We start from the raw sequence: 20,924 nt of genomic DNA, 5'->3' as shown, positions 1-20,924 counted from the left end.
TATTTACCCTTATGTATGTCTGGCTTATTTTTCACAGAGGAATATAGAATCTTATTTAGATACTGTTTTATTAGATTTGCATTAGAGCGACAGAACAGTGAATCCATGATAAGTGTGTGCACATTCATCCACACTAGCTGACCTGTGAGGATGTAATGGTTACACACACACATCACCTTTGCCATTCTTACATCTTTACCACTAATGGGGCAAAGAATATGAAGCTTCACTCGAGGGGGGTGCTAGAAATACCAAGGTGTCCTAAAGTTTTAAAGGACATCGCAGATTTTTTCATCTTTTTTTCTTTTTCTTTTTTTACTCTAACCAGTACTTTGTCAGCCTTAACTCTAAGCTCATCTGCACCTTTGCACGTGGTATGTTATGCATGTTACAATATCCTCAGAAACCATTAGGACCTTGCCATACAGAAAACCAAAACACTGAAGTAAAAGTGAAGTCAGAGTGTGGTGCTGAGCTACAGTGGGATTGGCAGTACTAGCAACCCTTTCACATCACAGGGATCCATTAAATCCTGTCTAAATATGAAAATATTCCACAATGGAGATTTAGGTTGATTAACACTGTAATGGTCCTTCTACACCACTGAGAGTGGCAGATTAAGGTTTGTGATTTTAAATAACCACAGGTAAACTAATCAAGTTATCAAAAAATATAAAAAAATAAAGAGACTGAGTAGGAGATCTAATGGATGCAGTTCAGTTCATGTTGGGTGATTTGTTTTTATGTCAACATGTCACATCACAGCCATCGTGAGTCACCACCTAACTGCTGGGGGCAAGCACAATTAGTTTCAGCAGGAGTGCAGGAATAGTAGGACTTAATGTTCTTTCCAGGAAACACAGTGTACAAGCACACACTCAACACAGATACCCACAAACATAATAGCGCTGTTGAAAAGAAAAAAAAGATGAATACAGGAAAGCTCAGAGCAGTATGGCATGATCACAATTTGTGTTCATATTTTGGAAGAAAATGCTCTTCACTAATTTGTATGGGAGATGTGATGTAAATAGCGATGTGGTCATCCTTTGTTTCAGTCTGTGCTGTGTGAATGTCACCTGCTCACTTGCTCTGAACTGCTGGCAGAGCACCTACAATTCACTCCAGCTTTATCTATAAACACAGCCTAATGGTCCACGGTTAGTGTGTGTGTTCAAGTATGCAGGTGCTGTTGTCCCAAACCATAGTACCATATCCACCCACCAGCAGACCTGCTAACATTAGTGCCAGCTACTTACCAAGTCTAATTCTAGCATGAGTAATGGTCATCAAGCTAACATCTTCTGATATCTGTCACAGCATCTGGAAGGCATCAGACGCCTCAAATGCATTTCACCCTCACACCCTTACTCACATTAAACACAAAGCACAGGTTTTTTGTTTGTTTGTTTGTTTTGCTTTGGGGTTTGTATTTTTCTAATATGTTTTGAGGGTTGCTTTGCTTCTTCTTTCACCCACATAACATAATGGTGCACATATGATGATCTAAACGTAAACCCAAATCCAGCACTGTTAGATATGAAATAGGTTAATATATTTTTGATATATAGACATAGGTTTTGCTTCTGGCATTAGATTTGTGGCACATACAGTTTATTTAAGTAATAATATCTGATATAAGATTTGATTAATTATATAATTTCTGTTGTTTATAATGATTCATCCCAATCATATTACAATATTGGTCTAGGTAGGTTAACAAATCAAATTACTTTATTATTCTTTCTGAGTTAGTTAGTTCTATTCTGAGTTAGCCTTGCATGATTATCTCTACAATACCTATTTAAGCAAATAATGTATGTAGAATATTAATGGGGTAGCAGAAGTCCACCCAGCAACTGATTAACATGGTTTAGGTTTCATATTCCAAGATAATTACAAATGAGAGAACTAGTAGTTTGTGATCAAAAATCCAACTTCTTCCATCAATCAGGACATTCAGTAGTGTAAATCATGACAATTATCTCCACAGTAGTTCCTTGTCTAACTGTATTTTCTCTTGAGAACAGCATGCTGCTCCACTTGTTTTGAACTTGCCTTTTGAATGACAAGATAAAGTCAGATTTATATAATCTGTCCTATAATATTACCAGAATTTTTTATTTCATTACCAAAATATAAGCAATCTGGTTTCATTTGCAAACAGCAGCATAAATCTTCCCATTTAATGATTAGGACTGCATTGTTTCATTAGCTTGGCAACAAATTATCAGTTAACTTTATGTACAATAATATATCTGTATGAAAAATTAACTGTGTCTGAAGGTGACCTCAGGCTTTTGTGGATTCAAAAGATAAACTAACAAAGACCATAAAAAAACATTATATATACCTCAATAAATCAAAGACCAGCAGCAGACTGGGATATTAATTCACATTGCAAAGCAACTCTTCTTTCATTGTACAGCACCCTCTCTCTCTTACCAATAAGCCTGATTGTGCATTTTTTCCAAAAGTTGTTTGTCATGAAATGTAGCGCTTGTACAAGCTCCAAATATAAATCACTTGCATGCTGTAGATGCTACTTGTTTACTAGTACCCCTCCCTGTTTCTGGCTCTCTGTGTGTGGTCGCTGTGCAGAAAAGGGTCCCAACTTATCTTTGGCATATGGGCAGTAGCTAATCTCTGAAACGCAGTGGGTTCATTACAGTACATTCAGATACTATAACAGTAGATTGCTGTTGTTGTCAGAGCCCGAGGTCTTACACTGGGCAGCCATGGCGCCACTAATGATAGCTTAATAGCTTTTTAATGTTGCAGCTTGCACCTTGTGTCTGGCTGTGTGCCGAGTGGCAAATCAGCGAAAGAATGTGTGTGAGTGTGCGAGTGTGACAGACAGTGTGTTAGAGTGTTTCTGTCCACATATGCCAATGCCCATTTTAATTCCTGTGTGCATTTCTCCACAGTGTACTCTCTGTCTTTATCACACACAGCTAGGCACCGCCGTGCAGCACACACTCATGAGCACATCCACTCCACTCCAGCGATGAGAGGACTTTATCTGTATTCCTGCCCTCACCCTGAGGACACATACACATAACACGTCTGCCATTTGACACAAACCCTCCTACACAGATCGGACCTCGCTCTCACGGCATTTCATTCACTGAAGTAGACTCCTTTAATCCTCATGGGAAATGCTGGTTGCCATGCCACTTACTGATTGATACGCAAGCAGCTGAAGGCTTATGTCATCAGAAAATTTGAAAGAAATTCACTGTAGCAACTTCTTTCCCAGCTTACTGTATGTTTCAAAATTGATTAAAACTGCAGTGGGTACCAGTTTTCTCCTGAGCTCAACTATCCATAGACTGAGATCTTCAAGATGTCAGGGCCCGGTAGTGTTGTTATGTAGTATTTTGTAGGTTTACTTTTTGTCTTGTCTACTTCCTGTTTTATTTTGGTGTGTTTTCCCTTGTCTTGTCTAGCTTCCTCCCCTCCTGTTTGCCTCCCTTCCCCTAATGTGTTACACCTGTGCCTCGTTATTATCCAGGGTATATATGTGGTGTGCTCTTTCCTTTCTGTGCCAGATCGTCTTGTCAGTTACATGTAAGTTTCTTGCCAGTTTCCTGTTAGTTTCCTGTCAGTTTCCTGTCAGTTTCCTGTCAGTTTCCTGTCAGTTTCCTGTCAGTTTCCTGTCAGAGTTCCAGTCAGAGTTCCAGCATTCATATCTATATATTGTCTTAGTATTATCGACCAGTTTTGCTGTTTGGATCCCGAGTTCTGCCTAGCGATTTTGTACTTCTCCCCTGTGTTTTGGATTTCCTGGTTTTTGACTTGGACCGATTAAACAACTTGAGAACTCTTCATCCCTGTGTCTCTGTCTCTGCATTTGAGTCCACCTGGTCTGTGCTTGATACAAGACTGAATTACAAGGTACAGTTTTGTAAGATTACAGCACCTTCATTCAGTCACCGTCTGTTTTCCTGTGTGTGATAACACCCTGCCTACTCCCAACACACACACAATGCATAATAACAGAATGGGTACACACGTATCATTTTTTTGTGTTCTGTATCTGCAACAATGTACAATATGGAGAACGAACTGTAAAAGATAATGTTGGCTTACTCTGAGCCATTTAGAGAATTTCACTAAAAAACACACCTAACCTCAAATTAAGAAGCTTCAAGCCAATAATGTTAGACAAAATAATGACGGTTATCTCAGCATAATCAGACATTTCCCTCTTACTGTACACTACATGAGTGCTAATTCTTCAACACTCATATTTCTCCATGTGTGCTTATATAAATACCAATATTTTCAGTTAGGTTTATTTTATTTTTTGGCCACTGAAATTGTTATTTTTGAAAGTTATGTTACACCTTGTCAAGCTGCAGTGACTTCCTGTTTAAATGGTTAGTTGCTTCTTATTTGGACAGTGTTACATAATACACATTACAACACATTACTAAAGTGTTTCAGAGCAAAGACATTTCTTAAGTTTTAATGGTGCAACCTAATTTAGTAAAAGAAAGACTTGACACACAAACTCAGTGATGGATTTAAGAACAGCTGGTGCAACCCAGTCCTGAACTCAACCACAGTTGTCAAAACCGTGTCCTTGGTTGCTCTCAGCTTTAGAGGAATTAAATCAACTTTCACTGAGTTGCTGATCTAGTCATTCAAATTGTGAACACAGGTTTTGGTTTTTGAACTGGCAGAAATTGGCACTGTCACCGCTCTGAGTCAGCCAGGAGAAGGACATACCAGGAAAACTCTGTGGAGCTAATAGGCACATAAAAGCATTTATAGTGATGGAATGTGGCGGGGATATTAAAAATGCATCTGCTCCTGCCTCATTAAGGCTCTGTGGCACGAACACTCTATTGCTAAGGCCTGTGATCAACAGCCATTTGCTAATATGGAGAGAATCAGAGTACCGCATCAATATTTAAAGAGGGGGGCAGGCTAGGTGGAGACACATTCACACACACAGGGGAGTAATGAAAGACAGTATGTGACAAGAGAGATGAGACGTGTGTGTGTGTCACCACAGTAAAAGTTATAGTTTTGCTAATTAAGACAGAGGAGATGCCGAGAAGGCAAAAAGAGAGACAGTAAAAGTAGAGTGTAAAGGGTCACACATAGGCATGAATGAGTGTGAGCCGATGTGTTGGTGTCTCTAGGGGGTTAAATGTGGAAATAGGTATTTCCTTACCTGGATTAGCCCTTTTGTCTTGGTTGATTTAAAGCCACATTAAACTGAAATCTGTGATTCCTGTGGTCTTGTTGGTTTGTAGCATTTAATAAGGATTGCCAAAAACAGTACGTGAGTGGAATGAAGAGGCGGTCATTTCTGTTCCCCCCTCATAGCATTTTATAATCTCTCCGCTCCCAGTCATTCCAGGTTTTATTTATTTCCCACTGCGGAAGTGTCAGCAAGTGGGAATTTATCAAATTGATTTTATCCAATATGTTGATATCCACAATGTTTAGATAGTTGAATAAACTTTTAATAGCCAGAACATGGAGTTAGAGAAATGTTTCAATATTTTTCCACTAATTTACTGCATAGCTCATAAACTTGATCAAATGGGAGAACAAACTTTTCCTAATTGCCATTTGTGTTGCTCAAGGTCTCGTGGTATTTTGTCCATATGGTTTAAATCTATCAAAGCCAATCTGCTTTGGAAATCAGTTCATTCAAAATTATCTGAATTTTTTTTTTCCAACAATGCATTTGGTTGTTGAATCTGTTGTAATCTTGGGCCTCAAACTGAGAAATAATTACAATAAAGTCAGTCGGTGTGTGTCAGGGAGAGAGAACAGGGTTGTAAAACATGAGACACTTGGTACAATTTTCATTGCACATGCTTGAATAGCTAATGCTACTTCCTCATTTAAAGGAAGCAGTGTTACATTCACAAATTACTATCACAGTAATCAGTGCTATCTTTAAATAGACTGGTTTTAACATGCAATCAAGCAAGATTATGGAAGATTATGAAGATGATGAGTTAACCATTCCCTCGACTCTTCTCTTTTATAGACTTCTTTGTATCTTGTCACTATAGGAGCTGAGATGAGTAATACAATAAATAAAACAAATAAATCAAGTAGCACATAAAATGTCTACTGTACATACACGGGACATCACATATCTGATCAAATCTTTACGAAAGTTATTATTAAAATAAGATGTGCAATATCAGTCTCATATTATTATTATAAAATATTAATATTACAATAAGTGATAAGCATTTGTGTTCTGCTATAACTGTTTAGTGTTTGCTCATTAATATTTTAATGCTGAATCTGGTATGTCACCATTTCTTTGTTTCCGTTGATTGTTTTATTATTATTGAGTCATTATTATTGTCCTAAAACCACCTTATTGATTCATTATGGCCTACATGTGGACTGATGTTGCACAGTAGACCTTGATGAGTCGTGATATAGACGTAGCTCTGAATAGCGCATGATAGTGGTATTAAGGTATGGGCACATTACTCTTCCATCCCACGAATATTTGTTCTGTTTCCCATTCACTTCTATTGAAGCCTGCACGATGGACAAATTGAAGCAAATGTTTTCTGTTCTGGTACATATCTCCATCCGGCTGTGGCAGATTTGCATGTCATAAGTCAACTTTCTTCATTTTAAACGAAAGGATGTGTCTGTTAATAGAAACACTGCTGCTGTGTTTAGAAATGGAAAAGTTAAGTGTGTTTTTAGCGACATTTCTAGTACATCATCACACTACCAGACTACAAACTTTGCTGCTCTCATACACTGTCTATAGTTTGTGATATGTCTGATCAATATTTATTCATTAACGGCATATTACATCCCCTTTTGGGGAGTGAGGGGAAATTTAGTTTAACGTGTAGTTAATTCTGACATTTTTTCCAATGCAGCACCCTTCTCCTCTGCCTGTTGGCATGTGAAGATGTACTTCAGTGCTAACATAAGAACACAAGTGTGGATATTGGGACAGACCTGTGGCCAGAAAGGTCTAGAGTTATACCTTTGAACCCGTAGAGGCCAGTGCAGCTACGCTTGATACTTTAGGAAACACTGTGATTCGTTTTCTTCCTGAAAGTTTAATGCACCTGGGTAGTTGGACACATGGGGGAAAACGTATCTAAGCAATAAAGGGTCTTTCTTCCAAGACTTCTTTACATTTTGAAGTTTTGTAACATCTCAACAAAAAACCTGCCAGCTCAAATCTATAAAAAAAATCTACAGACACCAGTATCTAAGTAATTGCAGCAGTTGAGCTACAGATGTAATTTAACAGATAACTTTGTTGACTGGTACATAGCACAGTTCCTTCGGGACTTTCCAGAATTGAAAGTTTGTAGTGTATAATTTTGTCAACTTATGTTTAGAATATGTTGAGTACTGCTAAAAAACCCAGAAAACTCAAACTGCAAAGCAGACTCTGTCTGCATAAAAATAAACACTGAAATGTGGGGGAGTTTCTGTTTGCTATTCAGTTTAATTGTAACCATGGACAAACACATTTTATTTTTCTACAGCAGGGTGTTTAAGTGAAAAACACACATACTCATCTCTCCTCTTGAGGCCACATCACGGATGGAAACTGATGAATAATGTCAGTTCATGAATGCTAAGCGTGTGTTAACCTCTACCACCCCACCAGACCCACAGGCAGGTCCATCATTACAAACTCATGTTCTAGTCAATATCACAATGTTTCCAAAGTTACCAAATGTATGAGGTTGAATGAGTAATTATGCACAAGGAATCTCAGATTCATATAGCTTCAACAATGTGTGGGAGCAAAGAAAAAAACTGAATACGTTTTTGTCATTAAGTCTGGATACAAACACTAATTTTAAGACTTTAAAGCTACAAAAGTTAAGAGCAGAATGAGTGTTTAAAGAGCTTGCATATATTCATGAATTTCCTTGATTGTGCAATAGACTATCTGTGTGATGTTCTGAGCAAGAAATTAAATTTTAAAGAGCAGCCATCATACAGAAATGGTAAAGAAGTGAATGTGGCTGGATTTACTGAAACGCACAGACTTTGCAGCACATAACAGGGTTTGTAGACGAGGGAAACTGCAGCTGTCATCATATTTTAATGAAGCAAATTACTGGTCAGTTTACATCATAGTGGTCCAATCAGAATGAGATGAATCACTTTCAAGTGTAGTGATGGTAGGAGTGGGAGCTGAGGTGCTCGCTGAGCCCTGATACTGTCATCCTTTCATTCAGCCATTCTTTAACAGTCCATCTTATTTCAGATTTCAGGCTCTGCAGGTGACATCAAATGCAACAAAGCATTTTGCAGCATGAACCAGGCTTTGTATGTAATGTGTTTTTTTTATGAGTGTGTGAAAGAGAAAGTGACCGTGCTCATTTGAATGTTTCCATATGCATAATTATGATAGTGTGTATGTGTGTGTCCCACAAGCTGCAGGGGACAAGGTGAGACAGGGTTGTATTTTAATTAACCAACCAACTCAGTTTCACACTATCATTGGCCAAACATTTTTTTTTTAGCTAAGAGCTGGTGCATGCTGGGTATGAAATAATCCTCTATTGATTCACTTCAGTGACTTTTTATCTCTTTCTATCCGTCTTACTCTCTCTTCTGCACACACACTCATATACACAAATATCCATTTCTCTTCATCTTATCATTGAGTATTTGCTCTTTTATTTTCATTGTGCCATCTTTCTCCTCTACTTGTTCCCTCTCTTCCCATCTCTATTTGTACCATTTGCTCTGTTGCACTCTCTTGCTTTTCAATATCCTCCTCTAATCTGCGTGCTGGGAGCCCAGTGAAGCATCCACAGCTTCACACCACAGGGCTAGTTGAGGGGATAGTCAGTACTCACCTCATTATGTTCCTGGGCTGTTTCATTAGACAAGGGGCCATTGCTCAGAGTGAGAACAGCCGCCTTATCTCTAATATTCTGAGAGGATAGTGTGTGTGTGTGTGTGTGTGTGTGTGTGTGTGTGTGTGTGTGTGTGCCTGCGGGTGTAAGTTTGGTAGGTAGGTAGATAGATCAATAAATAGATAGATAGAGAGAAGGTGATATCACATCCTTCCATGCACCAATCAGGATTTAGCAACATTTGAGAATGAATCTGATGAGAGTTGCTTGGCTGTTTTGTCACTGTCAATCAAATTTGAACTACATACACCCCCATGTTTTTTGACTCTTGATAAGTAATACCAAAGTACATTTTTTTCTAACTTTGAATTATGTTTAATTCTGTTGTTCATTTTTTACACAAACAAAAAATGCAACTGTTCCCAATACCACAAAACAACTGTACAAATTGACTAAATCAAGTGAATAGTGAAATTCCCCAAATTATGATTTAAATAACAAAATATAAAATCAAAAAACAAGTAAAGAACAAGTAAACAAGAATCTGTGCAGCCTTTCAATGCCAGCTCCTCATACTGTAGATTGATGGTTTTCAATACTACAGATGCATTTTGGTTGGTAATCAAGATACTGAGGTATGATAACCAGCCTGATAGATTGAGGGATAGACAGATGAACAGACAGGGAGCCAGTGAAAAGCATCTCTTGACAAATGTTATTTATAAAAATAGAGACAAAGTGACATGACAAAACACTGCAGTACTATAAGAACAGATGGAGACAATGCACATATTCTCAGCACCTGTTGTAGGATTCTTTTCTCAAATTGGACTAAATGAAGCCAACAGGAAGTTTCCTCTGTCTGTGGCTGTGTGCCTACACTTCATTTGTCCCTCCGAGCTTCCATCATGCATAATCCACTTTATGTGCGAAGTCTGTTTAACCAGGCTTCACTGACAGATGTTGGTCTGCTAATGTGTGTTTGGCAGGGGAGATTATTATGGCTTACTCACTCGACAATTGCTCAGCTCCTCTGCAGACAGGAGGATAGTGCCACATTTCTTTCCTGAAATCCCTCTGTGAAGAAAAGAGAGAGAGAGAACAATAAAAGCTTAACAGAAATTAGAGGAAAACTCATCTCTTATTTTGTCCACCCTTGGCTCTTAATTGATCAATTAAAGCCACTTGAGAATAATGACATGTTAATTTTCGTGCAGTGATTATATTCAACAAAAAGTCTATTAGATATTCGCTCATCCTTGACATTTCTTGTCATCAGCAGAAAGTTGTGCTCGTTTTTTTTTCAATTGAATTTAAATTTGAATGATTTGCCAAGTTAACAAGTCTGTGTGCTCAATCTTTGCTGCTGCTGAGGAATTTAGCTTTAGCTGGCTTTAACAAACTGTGCAGTGATTCCAATGATTGCTGAAAAGTACCTCAATAATAATGTCTTGTGCAAGTTATACCCTATATTGCTGACTGTCCTGTTTGGAGAGATTTATAGCTTATCTATTTGCCATTTAAATAATTCAGCATTAAAGTTGGATAAACAGAAATAAATCTGGCTGTTAAATTCAGCTTCAATCAGCTTTCTCATTTCAGAGCTGAGAACCACTCATATCCCTCCACCTTCATTACTGCAACTCTTTATATATATATATATTTTGGTATCACTCTGACCTTGTTATACTGTCTCCAGCTAGTTTAAAATGTACCATGGCTCTTACCATTATCACAACAGAGAGAGCATACTGCATTACTCCAGCTCTATGCTTCCTCCACTGGCTCCTTCTTTGCTATAGAATTGACTTGAAAGCTTCTTTTTTAGTCTAGAAAGCATTTTCCTGTCCATCTGTACCTACAGTAGATACAGGCTTTGATGTGTGTTCCTGTGTTTGCCCGACATCATACACACACGTTCTTGAACTGTTCTCTTTTTCTTATTGGATTAACTGCGTTGCTTGAATTGAGTTATAAACTGGAACCCTGAAAAAATCAATCGCTCTTTCTAGTCAATGTGAGTCCTGTATATAAAATATGCTTTCAATTAAGGGATTTTGTTTTCTAATCAAACAAACATTAACAAAACATTCTTTGTTTCCCCAGAAAATGTATCGCTTTCCATTTATCTAAATAATAGGGCCTTAGATTTCCCACGCCATTAACTGTCTCACCTGAAGTTTACTGATGTCATTCTGCATGCAAGTTAATTGCCTCATTCATCAGCTGCGTTTCACAGTAAGATGAATGTGTCTTATTAGTTTGAAAGTGGCTGTGGGTGGATCTGCATAGGTTTCCTCCCCCAGTCCAAACATTGAGGTTTGAACAGTTTCTACTACCCCTGCACACAGTCCTGAGAAAACGAATCATCATGCAAAGCAATACAAAACCGCTGTGTGGGTGACCATGAAAGCATTAAAATACATTTTGCCCATGCAGGACAATGTAAGGGGCATATGGTTTGTGTTAAGCAGTGTTTTCCTGTTTACAGAGTTTAAGTTTCTTTGGTCATCATTGGTTTTACTAGGATGCCTCCTTTGCCACGATATCAACAGCATCGAAACGCAAAACATCCTATTAACTTTCTTGGTGAAGACAATGCTGTAAAGTCAGATTTTTGGTGAATGCATCGAAACTTTCCCTCTTCAGCAGATGGATGTGAGAACATTCTCCTGGTGTCTAACTCTGCACATACATCATTTTGCGCAATGAAACTCAAGTAACAATTAAAATAACACATTTTTGAGTGGTAGGAACTTTAAGTCTCAAGACGAAGCAGAGACAACACTGATGACATCATTAGGGTTATTTTTCCAGACTTTGGAAAATTCCCTCCAGAAGACATTAAACAGGGAGTTTGAACACTAGTCTTAGGGCCTGATTTACTAAAGGTTTGTGTGTGTAAAAACGTGTGCAAACTTGACATCACCTGCAAAAAAATTTACAAGCTGATCTACTAACACGGCGCACTGAGGTTTGTGTCTTTTGAATGTGCAAGATAATACGCGCTGTCCATTTAGTACGTTTGCCAAAATGAATATGCAATATGGGGCGTTGTTACCCCAGTGTGCAAAATACAGGGAGGAGAAAATGCAAATATGATATTTAGCACACGCATTGTGATTTACCAAACTCGAATTAATTTTTTTGAGATATAAATAATACCTTTGAAGGGCAAGTATTAACCGGCTGGGCATTGAGCACAGATGACTTCTGTTACTGTGGAGAGGAGGAGACGGAGGCAAAATGACAGAATACGCACAGGATGGATTTTCCACCTGTGTTAATATTTTTGGAGTGGAATATTTTTGGTTTAATTAACAGCATTGATGTTGTCACAAATCTCTCCCATATGGCGTTTTTTTTTTCCCGGTAATATTTTTTAAATTGTTAAACTCTTCCACTAGAACATCAAATTCCATGGGATCAAATTTCATTTTGCACCTGCGGGCTGTCTGCTCGTCCATTAAGACACGCAAAACCCTCATTTAAATACTGCTGTATGGACCTGTTGTTATTTGCACAGTTATTCTTAGTAGATCACCCGTAACAGATCAGCACATTAGACAGTGGTATTTCCAGCGGCAACTTTCTGACCATTTCCACAAAAGGCATAGACTTGATGATGCTTGGTTTTTGCACACAACAAACAAAGGTCAAAAGACTGCAGAAAGTGCTCTCCAGCTGTGTGTATAAGTGCTTTCTGCTCTTTGTGCAGAGGTGTGTGCATCTTAAGACCCCTTAAGATGCACACATATGTAGGCTTTTGATCCACACACACATAGTAAAAGTCTCCCATCGATCTTCAGGTGGGGAAACCATCCTGGTAGCATGGATCACATGGATGAGTGATGCAGGAAACTGTGAGAGTGTTTTTTATCACCTAAAATCTTACACACACACACACACACACACACACACACACACACACACACAAACACACACACACACACACACACACACACACACACACACACACACACACACACACACACACACACACACACACTTTACACCCCATCAGCCACTGCTTTCAAAAGACATATGACTCCATATCTACATCCTTCTCTGTTCGTTCTGTCCTTTACCTCTTGTAACCAAATCAATTCTCACTTGGGTCTTCCCAGAAATAGCCCTGTTATCTTAAGGCCACTGAACAGCTAAAATCAACAGACAGAGTTTGTGGTACACAGGTGAATCTGAGGCATGCTGACAAGCTATGTCTATACAGTAGCTGCAGAGCAAAGCAGCTAAAACCATAACAACACAGTGCACTACAGCCACAGGAGCAGATTTCATCCACTCTGCTGTGTTTCTGGTCAGTTAGTTGGCTGAAAAGTAGTTTCAGAACAAAATCACTTCAACATCAGTGGATGGAGTGTTTTGAAATTGCAGAAAGTTAATGTTTGTCAATGAGAATATTTAAATTGTTTTGCTACATACTATCCTAACATGTAGAAAATGTAAATAAAATGTTCATAGTTTTTCAATTAATCTTCTGGACTTAAGTAGAGCCTTCAAAATTTCCAACCAAAAGTCCAAAACCCAAAAAGATATTTACTTTGCTGTAGCATAAGATAAATAAAGGTGGCGAATCCTTAAAACCAAGAGGAAGTAGGTGATGTTTGACGTTTTGCTTGAAACCATTCATAGATTATCAGAATATTCATAAATTCTGTCTATTGACTAATTGTCTCGCCTCTACTTTATACAGCCAGTTGCATATCTCTGCAGGTACTGTATTTAGGCAGCAATTGTGGTCTTTGTGCTATGCCGCTGTGGGGGTGTACATTTTTTTTAATGAATTTAACATTCATCTTTCTGCTTCCATGGATAACTCACTGAAAGGAAAACAAATCAGTTGGTGTTAAATTTCAATGTGCCTCCTGCTGTATTTGATCCCCCACCTGTCTTTTTACTTAAGAAAACATTGAAAGAATGAGATGAAAATCACCAAATAAGACACAATTTGCACCTTGCTATTGACTTGCAAAAGCAAAAAACAAATAAATCATTTTTTTTTTAATAATTTATCTCGGTTACGGAGAAGAGACCTCCTTAGGGGCCCACACAAGATATTGCTCCCTCATATTATTGAAAACATGAAACAGCAATCTAAAAAATGTGCAAGGCAGTTGGTTTTATTCTTTGAACTGCACCTGGAATAATTAGAAAGCTCTTCTTGCAATAACTTAGGATGCTTGAAGAGAAAGAACATTTGTCTTTTAACCAGAAACATTGAAGAGTCAAAGCAATGGCGCATGCATAATACAACCTATCCACTGACACAATGCTTCAAAGAGCCACAGCGAACACAGGAGTGTTTTTGAACCTCTGATATAAAACAAAGTGTGTGCACTCCTTTGCGTGCACACGCACACCCACTCATGATGTCCTAGGTCACTTCTGGGGACATTACATAGTCTTACATTTGATTTCCTGGAGACTTATCCTGACCATAACAGCTAATTACCTGACCCTAACCTAACCAATCACCCAAAAATCCGCTTTTTGTCTATTAGGGCTTTTGTCCCCAATTGGACAAGCCATCTCCAGTTAACTAGTCTTTAGTCTGAAATTTGTCCCCAAAATTACCTATAACACACACACGCACGCACGCGCATATACACACGCACACGCACACAAACAGAGAGTTTTTGTCAACAGTGGCGGGAATCTGTACCTACAGAAATGTTCTAACTAACTAACTAACAAACCTGCTGTGAATAAGGAAGAGCTAAATTAGTCTTGCAGATCGGGATATGACAAGGATAAGAAAGCAAGGGAGGATTGATTTGGAGAAACTACTCAACAAATGTAATAGCTGTGTTAGAAAATCCAAATTACTTTCTGTTCACTGTGTTTAGTATTCAGACCTTATTTTGCAACCATTTTATTTGTCTGATTGGCGTCTGAATCAGCGTATCACCAACACACAACATATTTGTTTGTGATATTTTTAACCTGAAATTGTGTTGCTTTTCGTCCTTTCATGTGTCAGAGGTTTGACACTTCTCATTGATTCTTTTTCTTCTTCTATATTGACATACAGACTTATTTAGTTGCAACAAGTACATTTATTATTATAACAAAAAACATTAGTATCTTACAATAATGAGGTAAAAAAGTGTGATTTCTGATCACGGTGACAATATTTTGCTGCCATGAGGAAAACAAGACAATGTTTTAAATTAAAAAGAAGGCTTTGATTAATGTTTACTTCAGTTTAAAATGAATATAAACAGTACAATTACATCTTGAAGGGTTAGGATTATGGTTAGGGTTATTAACAATGTGTTTACTGTTGATTTAATACTAGGCCACAAATGTCAAACAAAACAAAAACAGTAAAGGCAAACCAGTCTTTTGACCCTAAAGTTGCACATTGATTTTTACATTTAGATGATCTCATCTATATATAGTCTTTTAAATAATGATTTATGACATTTGCAAAGTTACGGATTATTAATTGAATGCTAATTGAATACTTGTGACCATTCCTAACCAAATAAGGGTTCAAGCACTGAAGCAAAAAGGCATTTAAGGAGCTACAAACACAAAAGCATTTGTCCATGGCCAAGGGCCAATATTCATAATCAGACTTGTTGACAGTCAGATTGTGCTGGAGGACTTCCAGGAGAGCACTCTACCCAAGGGATGTACAGTACAAAATAGTGTTTACATGGACCCTAATATTACACTAATGATAAGAATAGAACAATCAGAATAAAAATGCCTCATGTAACCACTTCAATTGGAAGACACTGGTTCAATTGGAAGCATTTTTCAATCATGTTTGATAATCCATTCAATAGGAAAATGTCCTGCATGACTGAATCCGTTTTTTGAGATTGGCCTTGGTTCACTGCAGGTTCAAAACAGATATGTTCAGCCATGGTGTTGAATGCTTATTTTGCTCTTTATATGTCTTATGACATTAGAAAAACACCACACGGACATATTAACAAGATTAAAAGCTTGATTTTCACCAGAGGGGATCTTTAAGACTTGGGGAATATATATAGAACAGACACAGTAAAACAAAAAAAAGTGAAGAGAAAGAAAGGAACGAAAGGAAAAAAAAGGCTGAAATGAAATTGTCCTTTTAAGAGCTCGGGAACATTCCCTGCTCTTGATGACAATAAAGGTCACCTGCTACCACTTTCACCTCAGGCCAGCAGCACTCGGCTAAGACATAATGAAGCCCTGTTTCCAGCGTTCTGCCTTTGAATAATTTTCAGGTCTACTGTTAAACCTGCCCCGCAGTTTATCTATTAGAAAAATCAGTCTGTGTCAGCTTTGGCCTAGATTGTATCTCCAGATGCCAGAGCACTCCTTGTTCAAGTACCATTTTATGAACTTCCTATTCACATATTACACATTACTCGCTACGGTAGCAAATCTTCTATAAGATTGAACACAGTTTTAGAACATGACCTACTGCATACATCCTATTTCTCCTTATGTTAGACCCTAACAAATGATATTACATCCTGCCACTTGCAGATGACATCGCTCTTGTGGACCTGATCATTAACATGATGGGTTCATGCACAGGAGACAGGCAGCTCACTTGAAAACATTGGGTGCTGTCATCACCTAAGCTCGATTCTTGTGGAGGTTTTCAGATGGTTATTAACTTCCAGTGAAAGTCTACACCTTTAGAACAATGGTTTGGTAAAGCAGCAGGATGACTCAATCACATTCCTGTGGACAACCTATAATGACCCCATCAAACCGTCTGACAACCATTATATGCCTAAGCAAAAAATTAAATTTCCACCTGTGGTAACGGGATGCATGATGTCACACAATTAGTCCAGCTTTAAATCAATAATAGAAGTTGTTGTACAACTGAGATGAATAGTTTTCCTGAGAAGGTTATTTTCTGTCAGCTGACCACCCTTAATGACTCCCAGTTTAATGAAATCGATAAAGGAAAGACTGCTGCTGACCTTGCACATATAGACAACCATCTGTTGCAAAAACTCTCCTGAGATGACATGTGCTTTGGATGAAGATTTCTCAAAATTGAAGTAGCTTTACTGGAAGAGCTGGCACCTTTTCTACCCAATCCCCCAAAGGCTCTGAATTTCTCCTCACCATCCCACAGAACCATCTGGAAACAGCTGCTAACTGACTTGTTAGTGCATATCGAACTGTCCCTTTGCTCTGCTGTACAAGAGGTTCCGGTTGCATGTATTTACTGCCATGAGGGTTGCCTGGCCTGGGCATCTGGGGATGTAGCACCAAAGATTTTTTCTTTAGCCCCAATTAATTCTCAAATTTGAGCAGTTTGTCACTAAAGAAGATGGCAGTGTTGTAATTTTGTATCTTCAGTAAATGGAATAGAAGCAAGACCAGGGTTCACAGGAAAATTAGTGGAAATTCTTGCGTCTTACTGGCTGACAGGTTGTCTGTCAGTTCTTCAATTGATGCGCTTACTGTGCCAAACAGAAAAAATTAATATACAGAGATTTTTTTACTGGTAAAGGAGGTGAAGCTGAACCAGTAGCACAAACATCCTCTCATGCTGAGCCAGGAAAACAAAGTGTGTAAATGTCTGTTTCAGTTCCAAGTTACGTGAACATGATATGATCAAAGCATAAATGACATCTAACGTACTGTGCATTGCACTGTAACCAGCAGCTGGAATATTCATGTGCAGATTATATGGTAAATCAAATCTAAATCATTCCCTCTTTCTCAAATTTTCACTTCTTTTAAGCAATGTGTAGCCCTCACATGCAAGAAAAAAAGTAACCTGTAGCCTCTTTTACTCTGTTATAAGACCTTGTGAACAGGAACCCAACAAAAGGCACAACCATTATAAATTACACCGTTCAGTCAATTTTTGTCAGTGAATTGCTTTCCAGCTGCACTGGTGTTCGGGTTTGTCTCATTGCCAGGTTCCCACCCAGAGGTCACCCAATCCATTTCACTCTGCATCTTTTGTCTAAAATGGTGATCAAGACAAGCAGAGCGTTTAGCCTCCCGGTGGCTTTTACTGTTCATCAGGCCACAAAATGCAGACTGACTGAGCTAAGTAGGAGGCAGGAAAGCAAAAGCACCATGGGGGTGTCCTTGAGGGAGTCTATCAGAAATGGTGATTATCTACCGTCATTAAACCAGACCACATGCTCATCAGTACAATATGTTTGTGAAGTATAAAAGTAAATGGGAGCTGAAAGCAAGGCTTCAACTCTACAAAGCACTTACTGACGATGAATACTGCATGCTGTTGTTGTAATGCCATAACAAGTACTTGTGGCAACCTAATTTAATGGGCACTTATGCTCACTAAATTTCGCAAATAACATTTGATTATCTATTGAAGAAAACAACCCACTGAAAACAGATGGTGTGTATGGTTATGTCTGCTGGAAAGCAGAAAATTGTTTACTGGTCATTTAGAAACATTTGACACAAACAATATACTGTAAAGTGTCCGAAAAGATTATGCAATTTAACAAAACTTTGAGCAGTAAAAGATAAAACTAAGAGTGAGAGGGCTTCTAATGAAGCTTGCAAATATGTTAATAAAGATGAATTTAATGCAAAGAATATCAGGGTACTAGGAAAATTGTATGTAAAACAGGATGACAAATGTTAACATAAGCATAAAATCAATAACATAATCATTGGAGTTATTTTACGTCTTTTTAATGTGATCTTTCATTTTTTCTTATACTTTTACAACAAATCCTGGGTAAGGTTACAGTATGGTTGACTTTACATGGCTTTTATCATCTGATCATTTCAGGATCACATGCAGGTCTGAGCACTGTCAGATCAGATTCTGTTTGTAAAATCAAATGAGTCAAAGCACATCTGTGGGCACCTTGCATTGTGTTTGGGATTAGATGAAGGTAATGCCGTGCAGCCAAGGGTCGGTCCCACCCACAAAACTTTACATGAGACCTGAAAGCTTAGGAAGATACCATAAAGGTACATTTCATAGAAATAGTATTAATTATGCCCCAGACATCTAGAATTTTTTACATTTGATGTAATCCATCAAACATGGCATCATGATCTTGACCTGGAATATATAATATATATTTCACTAAGTATTTTTAAATTATTCAGTCTTATGAAGTGATGGAGCTTATACTGTCATACAATGTAGAAAAATACCTTTTTTTAAAGGAAAAATGAAGAGTTTAAGAGTTAAAGGAGATGGAGAGGCTAAGCAAGAAAATGTGACAGATACAAATTGAAACAATATAGTCATAGCCAAAGGCGGTGTATAATTTCAAGGCCAACTGCAAATGCCCAGAGATGTGGTGTCAGTATTAAACACCTGCTGAGTTGCATCGTAGCCTTTGTATCAGACTACAGGGAGTAGTTTTTCATCAATGATCCCAGCCCAGTATCCCTAGGAATTACATCCATATTAGATGAATCTGCACCACACAATTTATTTCCAGTGCCAACGCAGGAAGTAGTGCTTTCTATATGTAGTGAAGAAGAGAGTAAGGATATGGAGACTGGGTTGGGTGGGGGTGGGTGTTAGCATGTCCAACTTTCATGCAGAAGGCAAGGTTTGCATTCCATCACAGATCTGCAATTAACATTTCTATTAACCATAACCACAATCTTTCCTTAACATTAACCAAGTATTCTTGTTTCCTAACCCTTAACATACATTAACTATATTTGATGTTCCTCTCCCTAACCAAATTGTAGTTGCCAACTTGCCATGCACAAATATTGCAAAAAACAAGAATAAAAAAAAAAAAGTGTCACTGAACATACACTAATTGAGATTTTTGCTGAACTAGTCATTATTTCACTCTTGTCTGGCTATAGGGTTTTCTCTTTCATACGAGGTTCTTTACAAAAGCTATTAGCTTATGGACCATTCCTCTGTCTTTTCTCTTCTCATATTGTGATTGTCTCTGTGACACCATGACAGTACAGACACCAATTAGAAGAGCAGAAAGACAAGTCTGTGGCATTTGTGTTTTCAGCTCATCTTTGCTGCTGCTCAGATTAATGACCAAAAAGTAGCTAAAATGGGGATTTATTTTAAATTGTGATTAGGGGTTATGGCATCTGAAATACAACATTTCTTTATCTACAATACTGTTAATGTATGTAACAAACTATTGGCTGTGTAAGAAATTGCATGTAGATAGTGAACCGTATGAACATGATACTCAACAATTAACTTTGACCAGATTTGCAATTTAGCATGACATGATATTTCTGTACTTCACAGCAGATGATTTCTAAGTGAAATATATATATTTTTCTATTGAATTCAATGATTGAAAGGACGACTCAACTTGTGTTAATTTTCGGGGGTTCTCAAATGGAAACGCCCACTCAGCTGTTAGCAAAAAGCAATGATGTGGGTTAGAGCCAGAACAGAGAGTGCTGATGCCCCCCCAAACAGCCACCACACACACAATCTGCTGACAGTGTCCGTCTAAGATAATTGCTGTAAATTAGAGCACAAACATTTGTCAAGATATACAATGAGCGATGTCGCAGCACTGAGGATGAATGTGTGAGATGGTACTTGTCTCATTGATACAGAAGCACTGGAAACTTATGTAATGTACTCTTAGTAGACTTTTGATGTGGCAGAAAGTTGTATTATTTATGTATTGTGACACATAAAAGCTGAAATCCAGTGAGTGATAAGATTTGGCCCTTCTTATCATCAACATTTTATTAAGAACCTAGAAACATTTGACAGCAGCTAAGAATATTGAAGAAAATTAAAATATATATAAAGTAACTGTGGCATATGTCCGTTCATCAGCAGACAACCACCAGAATTTATTTTGACATTTAATCCTGTAGCTCACTGCAGGTCCTGTCCAGTGCATAATGGATTTTAGTTTCATCATTTACAGTAACAATCAGATCAAAACTTTCAAGAACTACTAAAAAGTCATCAACATTAAATACCTAACAGTGATTTGCAGTGAAACAGTTTATATAAACGTCCTCAGTGTGAATGATGACGGAGCTTTTGATTGGTGCAGTCAAGCACTGACACCAGGATAACAAACAGTCAGTCAGGTTGTAATGTCAGACCTGACACCTTCATGAATTGCATTCTTATCTTTG

General features: G+C 38.0%; 1 protein-coding gene across 3 annotated transcripts in view; it reads right to left on the bottom strand.

The window, feature by feature from the left end:
* cpne5b (copine Vb) overlaps positions 1 to 20,924 on the bottom strand; it is a 137,173-nt gene that overhangs the window by 36,553 nt on the left and 79,696 nt on the right. For all 3 annotated transcript variants that reach the window (XM_062444962.1, XM_062444970.1, XM_062444978.1), the window contains one exon: positions 9,854 to 9,917. In XM_062444962.1, coding sequence (XP_062300946.1) covers positions 9,854 to 9,917 — 64 coding nt within the window. The remainder of the gene's footprint in view (positions 1 to 9,853; positions 9,918 to 20,924) is intronic.

Source organism: Scomber scombrus, chromosome 3 (genome assembly GCF_963691925.1).
Source record: "Scomber scombrus chromosome 3, fScoSco1.1, whole genome shotgun sequence".
Taxonomy (NCBI): Eukaryota; Metazoa; Chordata; class Actinopteri; order Scombriformes; family Scombridae; genus Scomber; species Scomber scombrus.
This window is presented reverse-complemented; position numbering and strand designations above follow the sequence as displayed.